The 12905-nt window shown below is 48.1% G+C and overlaps 1 protein-coding gene across 2 annotated transcripts in view; it reads left to right on the top strand.

Moving 5' to 3' along the window:
• AFAP1L1 (actin filament associated protein 1 like 1) overlaps positions 1 to 12905 on the top strand; it is a 56939-nt gene that overhangs the window by 24083 nt on the left and 19951 nt on the right. For both annotated transcript variants that reach the window (XM_016150343.2, XM_016150344.2), the window contains exons 2-9: positions 148 to 276; positions 1405 to 1488; positions 2204 to 2301; positions 3190 to 3298; positions 7106 to 7204; positions 7870 to 8081; positions 9784 to 9963; positions 11912 to 12004. In XM_016150343.2, the coding sequence (XP_016005829.2) occupies positions 148 to 276; positions 1405 to 1488; positions 2204 to 2301; positions 3190 to 3298; positions 7106 to 7204; positions 7870 to 8081; positions 9784 to 9963; positions 11912 to 12004 (1004 nt within the window). The remainder of the gene's footprint in view (positions 1 to 147; positions 277 to 1404; positions 1489 to 2203; positions 2302 to 3189; positions 3299 to 7105; positions 7205 to 7869; positions 8082 to 9783; positions 9964 to 11911; positions 12005 to 12905) is intronic.

The following is a 12905-nucleotide window of genomic DNA, read 5'->3' as shown; positions in this document are numbered from 1 at the left end:
CTGGGCAGCCAGCACTGGGACAGCTGTATGAGGGCCTTTGAGGTCTCCCTGTATACCCGGCCCTACCCTCTGGCCCCTGCTTCCCTGGCTTCTGGTGGGTGGGGCTAGGATCCCAGACACAGAGCCATGACCATGCTTCCTCCTCAGTGCTGGAGCAGCTGCTCCCCGAGCTCACAGGGCTGCTCAGCCTCCTGGACCACGAGTACCTCAGCGACACCACCCTGGAGAAGAAGATGGCTGTGGCCTCCCTCCTGCAGAGCCTGCAGCCCCTCCCAGGTCAGCCATCAGCACTCTGCCTAGAGCTCCTCAAGAACCTTCAGTAATTCCTCAGGGCCCGCTGGCAGGAGGAAGCCTAAGCCTCACAGCATGGCATTCGATACTTTGCATGGCCTGGCCAATGTCCTCACCCCCCTCGGCCCTTCTCCGCCACAACCCTGGCTGTGTTCTTCGTACTCCTCTGTTCTCAACCCACTGCCAACACACGCACAATGCACATGCCACACATACTCACATACACAGCGCATGCCACACTCATGCACACAACACATTCTCACATGCAACTCACGTGCATAGCACATTCATAACAAATATACACTACAGAAGACACTTACCACCCACACGCAGCATGCTCTCACCAACGGCATGTGCTCACACACACAGCACGGCACACGACACCCTCACGTGCAGTCTGACATACACCAGATAGACACAGCACGTACACATCACGCTCTGCTATACACACGCACTCACGCACTCATCTCCGTGAGTTGTGCGCCGACCCACATCATTACTCATGCCCGCCCTCGGCTTCCCACAGCTTCTCTGCCTCACAGTCTGTCCCGAGGCAAGACGTCACCTGCGCCTGCCTTTTCTCTACACCCCAGTCAGCCCACGAAATGATATGTGGGAATCAAGAGCTCAGTGAACTCTCATGAGCTGTGTCCATGGCCTGCACTGTGGGAGGAGTCCGAGCGATGTAGTAGGAAGTCACTACTCAGTGACTCTCGGGCCTCACTTCCCAGTGATAAAACAGGTCAGTGCCATCGGCTGCCATCACAGGACTGTGGGAGAAAGAAAGGGGCAGTAAGTTTGCCAACTGTCCTTCTGGAGGCCCTGTCCCCTGGCTATCTCCAGAGCAGCCCCTGTATTCTGTTTTCTATACCGGGCTCTGGGCACCCTCTCTCACTTGGAGGAGGAGATCCTTGGTAACGATGCAAACATGAAAACAAAGTTTGAAAATTAGGGAAATCATTTCAGGTGTGCACATGCTTTGCAAGCTGAGTGCTGTGTCCTGTGTGGGACAGAAGTCTGAGTGGGGCAGGGGAGACCTGGCCCCTCCTCACAGTCAGCAGCCGCAGGTCCCCTCTGTCCTCACTGCTGGCATGTTCTCTTCCTTCTTCACAGCAAAAGATGTCTCCTACCTGTATGTGAACACAGCTGACCTCCACTCTGGGCCCAGCTTCGTGGAGTCCCTCTTTGAAGAATTTGGTAAAGAGATCCTCTCCCAACCTCTGTCCATGGAAGGGTCCTCGCTGGGCAGGAAATACCTGCACCTGGACCTGACGCCAACACTACAACATTGAGCCACGTTAGGCATGTCCCTGGGCCTCTCTGGGCCCTGCCGGGTCTGAAAGTCTAGTCAAAACCTGTATGGTTATGGAAATCATCCCCAAGATTTGAGGAATGGGAGGGCGAAAGCAAAGGCCAATGAAGGCATGGCACATAGGGCTCTGTCTCTCCTGCTACTTGCATCCATTGGTGGTGGCCGCCTGGGACCCTGGCTTGAGCGGCCCAGCAGCTCAGCAGAAAATGAGGTTGTGATGGACTAGCAGTGGCACCATGGGCGTGGGAGTAGCCGAGCTGGGCTACGTGCAGGGTGTCTACAATGCCCGCTCTCTCTTGAGGGAAGACAGCACTATTCAGCACAGGGAGAGAGCTATGCGTCAGGTGAGAGAGTGTTAGGGACTAACAGACTTAGGGAATATACCGTGCTTTCATAACATAACCCTTGAAAATTTCCAAAGCACTGTACCAAAAATCCTCTCAATAACTCCAGGAGATAGACAAGGCCAATTTACAGAAGAGAGTCTCAGAGATTATTAATGGAAGAGGCAGTAGAGGCCTTCTGACCCCAAATCCAGCCCTCTTCCTGCTCTGCCATGCTCATCCTCAGCTTCTCTGCCCAATGTCTTATGCTCCTTAGACTGTGACCTGGGTGACCTCCGGGACATGCCAGAAGATGACGGGGAGCCCAGCAAAGGAACCAGCCCTGAGCCAGCCAAGAGCCCATCTTTGAAACATGTGAGTCACAACCTGGGTTCCCAGAACCTCAGGCCCTCGGTCCCTCTGGAAGGGTCAAGGGAAGCTCTCTCCCGAACCCTGAGGACACACCTGGCTATACAGGACCCTGTTCTCTCTTCCGTGTGGTAATTAAGGACAAAAACAATGCCATGAGAAATTTTAATGACTCGTGCTCATTGTGCCCATGCTGAGCGGGGATAAGGTTGTGATCTGACTTGTCCCTTCAGGCCCAGAGGACGTCCCCACCCAAACTTCTGATTGCAGTAATACAGGTGGAGTGATGGGGAAAGCCCTGGACCAGAAGTTGGGTGGCCTCTGCCCTCCTCCCTGCTGCTGAGTGGCCTTAGGCAAATCACTTCCCCTTCTCTGAGCCTGAGTTTTTCACCTACAGAATGAAGGTTTAGATGATATCTAGAGTGCCCAGCCTTGGCACCATGGAATTAGGGGGAAGTTTCCCCAGCCCCAGAGCCTAAACTCTTGGCCTTGCTAAGTAACATGTTTCACATTTACTTGTCCTGCTGTTCTTCACAAGTATGTAGCCATGTTGCAAAGTGTTGCAGAACTCACAGTAACTTTTGATAATTCTGCATGTCCTCACTCAAGTATAACTATTTCTTTGCGGCAGTCTACAAAACTTTTAGACATCTCAGAGGAGCCTTGATGCTTAAATAATTTGGATAAGAAACACAGGACCAACCAAATAAACTTAAGGTTTCCCAGCTCTGCCCTCTGCAAGCCTGTCAGATGTTATGGCTTCACATTCAGAGACTGCATCCTGCCTCTGGGAGCTCCTGTCTCCCTTTCCCCAGCCCCCTTCCTATCACTCTGCTGCTCCCCTCTGCTCTCCTGGCCCTCCTGGTCTCACACACCTCCTTCGTTCCCCTCCAGGCAGCCGACCTGCCTCCACCGCTCCCCAACAGGCCTCCACCTGAGGACTACTATGAGGAGGCCCTTCCCCTGGGGCCTGGCAAGTCCCCCGAGTACATCAGCTCCCACAGTAAGTTCTAGACCCCTGGGAGTCAAGGGTAATGGGGTGCAGGCTCCTCTTCTGAAGTTCCAAGCTTGGCACCCACCCAGCCATGCCTTCCTCCTGCGGAGCTGCCCAACCACCTGGCCTCTTTAGTGACAGGCTAGGCGGGCCAATGTGTGTGGCCCCAGGGCTCAGGGGCCTGGGTTCTAGTCCCAGTTCTGTGTGGCCTTGTACAATCCCCTTTCCCCCTCTGGGCCTCTGTTCCCCTGCCCTTAAAATAAGAAAGAGGGGCTAGATACTCATATGTAAATGTGCTAGGCTGGAAGCGCACAGAGGACCAATTCAACACAGTCCCTAGCACTGAAGCTGGTACTAACCTAAATGCTCCCCCTTCAGTGCACTGATGAAATAATCTGTGTCTCGGCAGAATCACATCTTACAGGTGGATTAGGTTATAAAGTCAAGGCATATGACAAAAAAGCACATGGTCAAAGTCAGAGGTCTTCAGAGCTAAGTGTGGGCACCGCTGGGACTAACGACATGATGTAGACAGAAGTATTAGCTAGATTTATATGTAGCTCAACACATCTTTTGAAAATTAATGTGTGAATGTTTATAGTATTTATAACCTAATAATAGCTTGTAATTAGTTTATGTATAATTATTATACATGCAGATATAATTTATACATGAATATAAGTATATTTCATGATTATACTATTACTGATAGGTGAGCACGAAAATAAATAATTTAGAGGGCAATGGTAAAAATTACCTTTGAAGAGCTCTTAATTGGCTACAAAAGAAGAGTGTTGGATTTTGACTTGTCTCTCAGTTGGTTCCCTCCAGTGTTGTAACAGATGGCTGGCTGTTCCTCAGAGGATCAGTTAAGTCACTGGCTTGGGTGTAGGTACTTAACGCTCCGGACAAGGAATTATATGATGGTTTTGGGGTGACCCACAAGTTGACCTTGTGTAAGATAACGTTTGTGTGCTCCTATCCTATTATTTAGCAATGCAGTGGAATATTGTCCGACCACAAAAAAAAGAAATAAAATAGGTCTGTCTGTGCCGATCACTAATGAATTCTAAGAGATATTCACTGAAAGTAATCAAATACAGAATATTACATATAACATGACTCCACTTGTTTTTAAATGGGATACACACACACGCATTCATCTGAACAATTTTTCTAGGATATGCAAGAAACCATGGGAAATGAATGAAAATCTGGGTGAAGGGAACACACATTCCCATTCATATTTTTTTGTGCTGATCGTGCTTTTCACCATGGGCATATATATTTTTTATTGTAGTAAAATACATTTAACATAAAATTGACCATTTCAACCATTTAAAAACGTCTAGTCACTGGCATTTAGTAGCCTCACAGTGTCATGCAGCCGTCACAACTATCTAGTTCCCAAACATTTTCATCACTCCCAAAGGAAATTCCATACCCATTAAGCAGTCACTCCCTATTCCCCTCTTCCCTAAGCTCCTTCCAATCACCAATCTGTTTTCTATCTCTATGGATTTTGCCTTTTCTGGATATTTCTTATAGTAGAATCGTAAAATATGTGGCGTTTTACGCTTGATCTTAGCCAAAAGGCTGAGAAGTAATATGTGGCCTTTTGATTCTAGCTTGTTCCACTCGGCATGTTTCTAAGGTTCATCCACGACAGTGCCTGTATCAGCACTTCTTTCCTTTTAATGGCCAAATAGTCCATTGTATGAATATACCACACTTTGTTTATCCATTCATCAGTTGATGGACATTTGGGTAGTTTCCACTTTGGGGACACTGTGTTATATTATTTTTATGATTACTAAACAAGTTAAAACAAAGTGAAATGGTGGGTTGGACCAGGTGATCAGCAGCTATCTTTAACCTTGACAGTCTTGGGGTCTAATGTCACTGAAAACAGTTGTGTGTATATAGACCAGGTGGCTTTATTTCATCCACTTAAGAACAGGGTAGGAAGGAGAGGATGAAGTGCTGCTGGGCCCTGAATCCCAGGTCAAGACCTTCAGCTAGATGAGGCACCTCCGCCTCCCCAGGGAGCTCGGTCCCCTCTCATCTGGGGCAGAGAAGCCACCTCTGGGAGCAGAGGGGATCTGGGGGCAGGAGGGAAGGGAGGGCCTCAGGAAGGGCCAGGGACCTTGTCCAGGGAGAAAGTGCCAACCCGACCATGGAGTATCCTTCCTCTTACACACAGCGTCCAGCCCTGCCAGGTGTCCAAGCACTTGGCCCGGGTGCCCCCTTCTTTTTCCCTATTATACCTCCCCCCACCACCACTTCTGGCCCTGACTCCCCCAGCCCACCTCACAGGGCGTATCACCAGCATCTGAGGCCTCAGAGCGCCTGCTGGGAAAGGCCAGCTCCGAGCCTCAGCTGGGAGATAGAACTGGATGTCCCAGTTGCTGAGAACTTTCCTCCGGAAACAGATGGACAGCAGGGGCTGGGAGCCCAGAGCAGTGCTCTGAAGAACAGTGTGGTGTGAGAACGAGCTGGACTGGGAGAAGGAAGGCTTCCTGGAGGAGGGGTTGTGCCTCTATCTCCTAAGCTGGCAACCTCAGTTCTCATTCAGGCTCTGTCACTAGAAAATTGTGTCTGGCCTCAGTTTCCTCAACTGTAAAATGAGGCTGATACTTATATCCCTTCATTATGGAAATCAAAGGAGACAATAATGATATTTGAGATTTTTCTGGAACATTCCATGTGTCGTGCACTGTGCTGAGAATTTATATGCATTATATAACTAATCCATAGTGACAACTGTTCATATCACTTTAAGGTAAAGAATCTGAATTGCAGAGAAACTGGTTTTCTTTCCAAGGTCACTCAGTAAATGGTTGAGACAGATTTAAATTCAAATATGATCAATCCCAAAGCCCTTAACCCACTGAACTTCAGAGTGTGCTCCAGAGCCCATCTCATCAAAATAACCTTAGATGTTTAAAAAAAAAAAAATCTGAATCCTTGGAGTTCAATATATTTTCTATCTTTACATATGTTTTTAAATGTCCTATTAAATAGTTGAGGGTTTTTTTTTTTTAATGCATATTCCTCAGCCCAGCCCACACCAGTAAATCAGAACGTCTGGGGATACAATCCAGGGATCTGTATTTTAAAAAGACACCTGATAATTCTGATACAGAATAAAATCTGAGATACTCCCCAATCCCTATACTGCGCTACCCCCTGAATGGGAATGTGTTGTGAAAATTCAGCATAGGCAGCTGCTGTATTCACTTTTATATGTATTATTATTACTTCCTTTAGTGCATTTCCTCCTTTGTAGTTGCAGAGGCTTAGGAGAACCATTTGATGAGAGAGAGAGATGTATTAGGAAGTGAGCGAATGGGCTGAAGTGGCAGAAAATGAGGCAGAGGGAGAGCAGGGATGGGGTCTGAGCCCAGGTGCAGGGATCAAGCTGTAACCAAAACACACATGTGCACACAGCAATGCTCTGGGGTCACTGAGGAGGGGTGCACCACTCTGCCTGGGAAGGACTAAGGGAAGATCTTTGAGCTGGGCCTTGAAAGATAAGTAGAAGTTCTCGGGAGGAAATAAGAGGGTAAAGAGAGTAGCATGAACAAGGCCTGGAGGTGTGACAGGGCCCACCAGGGCAGTTCCTGGTGACAGGAGCACAGAGGGAGCTAGAGCAGACGAGATGCAGAGGAGACCCCGCGCCCTGACCAGGATGTTGCAGGGAATGCCGCTCTCTGTGCCCTGAGCAAGGGCACAGCATCTAGGGCCTTCCTCAGCCTTGGCCCCAGAATCTACCTGCACTTCTCCGAAGTTTAGCTCTTTCTGCCAAACCCACAGATGGCTGCAGCCCAGCCCACTCCATCATGGATGGCTACTACGAGGATGCAGACAGTAGCTACCCCTCGACCAGGGTGAATGGGGAGCTGAAGAACTCCTGTAAGTACCAGGTGGGCCTCCAGTCAGGATCTGTCCTCAAGAAAGGGGCCTTGACCTGACCCGTGGCGTGCACCACCCCCTTAACTCCTAGTGTCACCGTGGAGGCCCCAAAGCCCTTGTTCTCAGTGACCCTGGGGTTCAGTAGAAAAATCACTGGCACAGGAGTCAGGAGTTCCCGCTGGGGCCCTTGCCCTGATTCTTGATGACTGAGTTTAGCTGAGTCGTTCATTCTCTTTGCGCCTCATTTCCTTATGTGTAAAATGGGGTTATGCTGGACTATGAGAATGACCTGAGACAACAGATGTGAAGATGATGGGGTAGTGACAAGTGCTGGTGTTTACTGAGCACTCGGCGAATGTCAGACACTCGGCTAAACACTCTGCATTCACTGATCCTCACAATGGCCTTATTAGGCAGATACTATTATTCTTTATGACCATTTTACTGATGAGGAAACTGAAGCTCTGAGAAGTGAAGTCACCAAGGTCACAAAGCTAGTGGTAAATCTGTAAAATTCAGCATCCATGTGAGGGTTTAGTCATTACCGTGACCGCACCTCACACCCACCCCTTCATGGTCCTGGAGCCCCAGAGCAGGGATGCCTGCAGAGGGGCTGCCTCCCGGGTGAAGGCACAGAAGCAGGTCCTTTCCCATGGCACCTGCAGACAATGACTCTGATGCAATGAGCAGCTCCTACGAGTCCTACGACGAGGAGGAGGAGGAAGGGAAGGGGCTGCAGCCCACGCACCAGTGGCCCTCAGAGGAGGCCTCTATGCACCTGGTGAGAGACTGCAGGATATGTGCCTTCCTGCTGCGGAAAAAGCGCTTTGGGCAGTGGGCCAAGCAGCTGACCGTCATCAAGGAGGACCAGCTCCTGGTGAGTAGGCGTAGACAAGTTCCTCTCGGCCTCATGTGGACTTATGCATGCATGTGTATGCCTGTGTGTGTGTGTGTGTGTGTGTGTGTGTGTGTGTGTGTGTACAGGTATGTCTGCTTCGGTTCCTCTAGGCTTACTTTGTGCACAGAGGCTCAAAGCCTCTTCAAAGCCTGCTGCGTTGAAGACCAGTGCTCTCCCACTGTAGTAGAATTTTTTAAAAAAGGAAACTTGAAGACTTGATATACTTTACCAAGATTTTGTTTTGCCAGAGACAAAATTTTTATCACTTTAAACAGTTTATTGTTTTTCATTATGCAAGTAGATGTGTTTATTTATAAAACTAGAGAAAAACAAAATGAAAAATGATTTTTAAAAACACCACCTATAATCCCATTGACCAAGAGCTAAACACCGTTAAGTTTTAATAGATATTTCCACCCTCATTTCTATAAATCTGTCTTTTCCAAAACTGAGCCCATGCAACACTTGTTTTCTTAAATATTTTTTAATTTATCATCTCTCATCACTATTATTTCATAAAAGAAAATGGACCTTTAGTAATGAAGTAGGAGGACGGACATAATTCTAGGAAAAAAAATAATAGCTCTCTACCCAAAAACCCATTGACAAGCCTCGTCTAACATATATTCATTTGAAACATGACCTTTTCTCACCCTGGGGCAGTGAAAAGATAATCCCAGGCCAGAATCAGTCCAGGGCCATGCCTACTCTTTCCGGTCCTTAGGGCTTCTATTTTTTTCTTGACTTATTGCATTAGCTAGGACCCCCAACACAATGAGCAAGCATCCCTGTATCAGTCCAGATCTCAAAGGAAAAGTTTCAGTAATTCACTATCAAGGCTGATATTTGCTGTGGATTGTTTGTACTCCTTATTATCACATTAAGGAAATTCCTTTCTACTAGTTTGCTAAGAGTTTACGCTATAAATAGGTACAGAATTTTATCAAATACTTTTTCTGTTTCTATCTGAGATATGTAGTTTGTCTTTTTTCTGTATGAGGAGTGATATGATTACTTTTTGAATACTAGCGACTCTTATGTTCCTAGAATAAACCCTGCTTGGTCTTAATGCAGTATGCTTTTTCAGATTCTATTTGCTAATGTTTTGTTTAAGGCTTTTGCAAGGGTTATGAGAGAGATCAGCCTACAAATTTCCTTTATTGTGATGTCATTGTCAGTTTCTGGTATCAAGGTAATGTTGGCCTCATAATAAGAACTGGGAAGTGAGAATCGTTATTGATAAACTATTGACTTCCCAAACCCAGCCCTCGATCTCTGCTAAACTTCTCTCCTACGTTCCTGCCATGTAGCCTGTTAGTAGCAGAGAGCTGACTTCCTTCCAAGCCAGCCTGTTTCTTCTCTTTAGAGAAGTTCTTTAGAATTGAATGATTTTCCTAGTATCGTACTAAAACCTACCTCTTCCTAATAAGTAGTTGTGCCCCCTGGAGCCCCTTGGTAGCTCTGAGATCTGAAGATTGCCTAAAGATACCCTCTCCCAGGCTTCTCTTCTCTGGGGTGAACAGCCACAGCCCCTGTCTTCATGCAGTGCCCACAGCTGCGCTGGGTGGCAGAGGACTCTGTGGTGTAGCCCCCCTCCCCGCTCCCTGAGCCTTCGTGTGAGGGTATGTCTCTCTTCCTCCCTCCACTCCTGGAAGCCCTGACCTCTTCTCTTCCTCTCCAGTGTTATAAAAGCTCCAAGGACCGGCAGCCACATCTGAGGCTGGCGCTGGATGTCTGCAACGTTATCTACATGCCTAAGGACAGCAGGCACAAGAGGCACGAGCTGCGCTTCTCCCAGGGGGCTACTGAGGTCTTGGTGCTAGCACTGCAGAGCCGGGAGCAGGCTGAGGAGTGGCTGAAGGTACGGGGGCCTGTGCCCTCCTCCCGCCTGCCCTCCCTTCCTTCCTCTTTCCAAGACTCAGCCTTTAGTGGGATGGACTCCTGTCTTTGGAATAGGCTTTGCTCAGGAGAGGGGAGTTAACCCCAGCACATGGCTAGGGCTTATGTGTGGAAATGGGCCTCAGACATCTCCAGGAGATAGACCTCTGGCTGGAGGCCTGTGTTCCTTCTCCTTGTCTGAATCCCCTTCCTAACATCCCTACTGTGGGCTTATCTAGTCTGCACTTGTACACCTCTTGGAATGGGGAACTTCATATCTAAGAAGGAAGCTGATTTTATCATTAGATAAGCTAATCCTGTTTTTTTGCTTTTAAATAACAAAACATCCCTTGTCTTAGGCAAAATGTGCATTCTTGTAACATCTGGTCCAGCTTCTGCATCTCACAGCTACACAGAACACTTAGAGCTGTCCTGTATTGAGCGCTTACCTTGTGCCATGTATTGTACTAAGAGCTTTACATACTTAACTCATTTACTCTTTGCAGTGGGTATTACTGTTCCCATTTTACAGATAAGGAAACTGAACCACAGAGAAATTACATGACTTGCCAAAGATCACACAATCAAGTGATCAGGGCCAGGATTAGAAGCTAACAAGGAAATCTACTCCAAAGGCCATAGGCAGGGTGGCATAATGACGACGAGGGAGGACTTTGGTGACATGCAGACTTGAGTTCAAATGTCATGACTAAGTGACTCTGTGATCTTCTGCAAATGACTTTGTCTCTCTGTGCCTGTTTCCTCCTCTATAAAATGGTTCCTGTAAGGATTCTAGAGAGCTCTTGACTTCGCGCCTGCCAAGCAGTAAGTGCTTAGTAATTGTCAGTGATTACCGCAGTGCGGTAAAGCCCCCATCCCCAGTCCCTTCAGCAGGCCCTCCACCCTGCACCCACCCTGCCTCCATTTCACTCTGACACCTTTCTCCCTCCAGCTCTGATGTTCCTGCTGAAACAAAGAAACCAACCCCTCCTCCCCATCCTCCCTTCCTTCCTGTGATAACCAGCTCTCCCACTGGAATGTTTAGTGTTTCGCATTACTGCCTTTGTCTTAGGAAGGAAAGGAAGGGAAAGAACCTGCCTGCTGGGGGAGCCTTTGCCCTCAAGGGAACCAGAGGGTCAGAGAAAGGAGCCTTAGACTCCAAGTTAAAAGGCCTGTTTTGACATCCTGTTCCAGGGGGTCATTAACCCAGAGGTTAAGTACAAGCAACAACGGCTCATCCTCTTGGAGCCTCATCGTCCTAATCTGTAACCTGGGGACCACAGTTGCCCCTGCTCCACAAGGCTCTGTAGGAATATAATCAAATACTCCATGTTAAGCCACCTAGAAGGCGAACCACAAATGGTGGCTGTCATTTCATACGAGCTTATGCCGTGTGACCTTGGATGAGTAAGTTAATGCCCTAGGGTCTCGGTTTCTACATCTTGGAAAGGGAGGAGATAATCTTGGCTGCCCCACAGGCTGCTGTGAAGGTCCAACAGTCACAGAACTGAGTCCCTCACCCTGTGCAAGGCATCCTGGTTCATGCGGCCCTTCACACCCATCATCTCACTGGCTCTCAGACAACCCAATGAAGTTATAACCCATGTTACAGATGGGGAAATTGAGGCCCATAGCGAGGAAGTGGCTTTCCTCAAGGCCACACAACTAATTAGCAATGGAGCCAGGTCTAAAAGCCAAGTCTCTTAGTTTCCAGCCCCATATCTTTTCAATTCAAGGGACAGATATGGGAGGAAGCCTTGTTAAACCCTGATATGCCCCACACATGTGGCAGAAGGCCACGTCAACTCATCTCTTCTGTCTAGTGGTCCCAAACCCTTTGCTCAATAACCCTAATCACACAGGCCCCATTCTGCCTTTTGCCCCCACAGCATCCCTGCCCACCTGCTCACAGCTGTACATCCTCTCCACAGGTCATCCGAGAGGTGAGCAAGCCTATCACGGGCGCTGAGGGGGTGGACATGCCCAGATCTCCAGTTCTCCTGTGCAAAACGGACCAGGACAAGGTACATCTATCTCCATGAGGTTTCCTGTGGGCCAGGCAGTGGGGACTTAGCATAGGCTTCGCCCTGGGGAGACGCTCAGCTGGTGATGACGCAAGCATCATTATACAACTATGGGGTCATACAACTATGGGTGGTGCTGTACAACTATGAGTGCCCAGCACAGAGCTGGCACAACAGCAGGTACTCAATAAATGTCAACTGAGTGATGAATGCCCATGTCCATGACATAATACAAGCCAAAAGAGGAAGTGACTAACCCTGCTAGGACAGGAGTGCTCACATTTGAATGAAGCCATGGAAAGTAAACTGGAATCTGTCGATCAGAAGAGTGTGCCCCATTGGGACATGAGTGAAGCACTCATTTAGTAGTTGCTCAGGCCTTTGGTAAATACGGGCTAGTGTCTATGCCTTGCCAGATGAGAAAGGGACTCAGCCCCAAATCCTATGGGGACTCACATGCATAGGTTTTACATGTGTAATAAAAGCTAGTAGTTATGGAATATGATTGTGAGGCTGGCATTATTCTAAATGCTTTGCATGTATTATCTAATTTATTACCTAATGTATTACGACAATTTTGATGAATTACATTTTCAGATGAGGAAGCTAAGGCACAGAGATTTACCTCAAGTCACATAGTTAATGAGAAAAATAACTAGAAATTATATCAGGCGGCCTGGCTCTTGGTGACTTTGCCATCCCACCTGTCAAGGAGGCGGGGGCAGGGTGAACTCCACTTGGTAAGCAGTTAGTGACCATCGGCAGCATGCCAGGCGCTGTGCTAAGCACTGCAGTGCAATCCTAACAGGAACAGACACAACCGCTACCCTCCAGAGGAAGTCAGGTATGAGTGGAATCATCACAAAGGTTTAGAAATGCCAGGCCATGTAGGCGCTGGGAG

The sequence above is a fragment of the Rousettus aegyptiacus genome, unplaced genomic scaffold, assembly GCF_014176215.1.
Source record: "Rousettus aegyptiacus isolate mRouAeg1 unplaced genomic scaffold, mRouAeg1.p scaffold_m13_p_7, whole genome shotgun sequence".
NCBI lineage: Eukaryota > Metazoa > Chordata > Mammalia > Chiroptera > Pteropodidae > Rousettus > Rousettus aegyptiacus.
The sequence above is the reverse complement of the archived record's forward strand: the minus strand, read 5'-3'. Positions and strand labels throughout refer to the sequence as shown.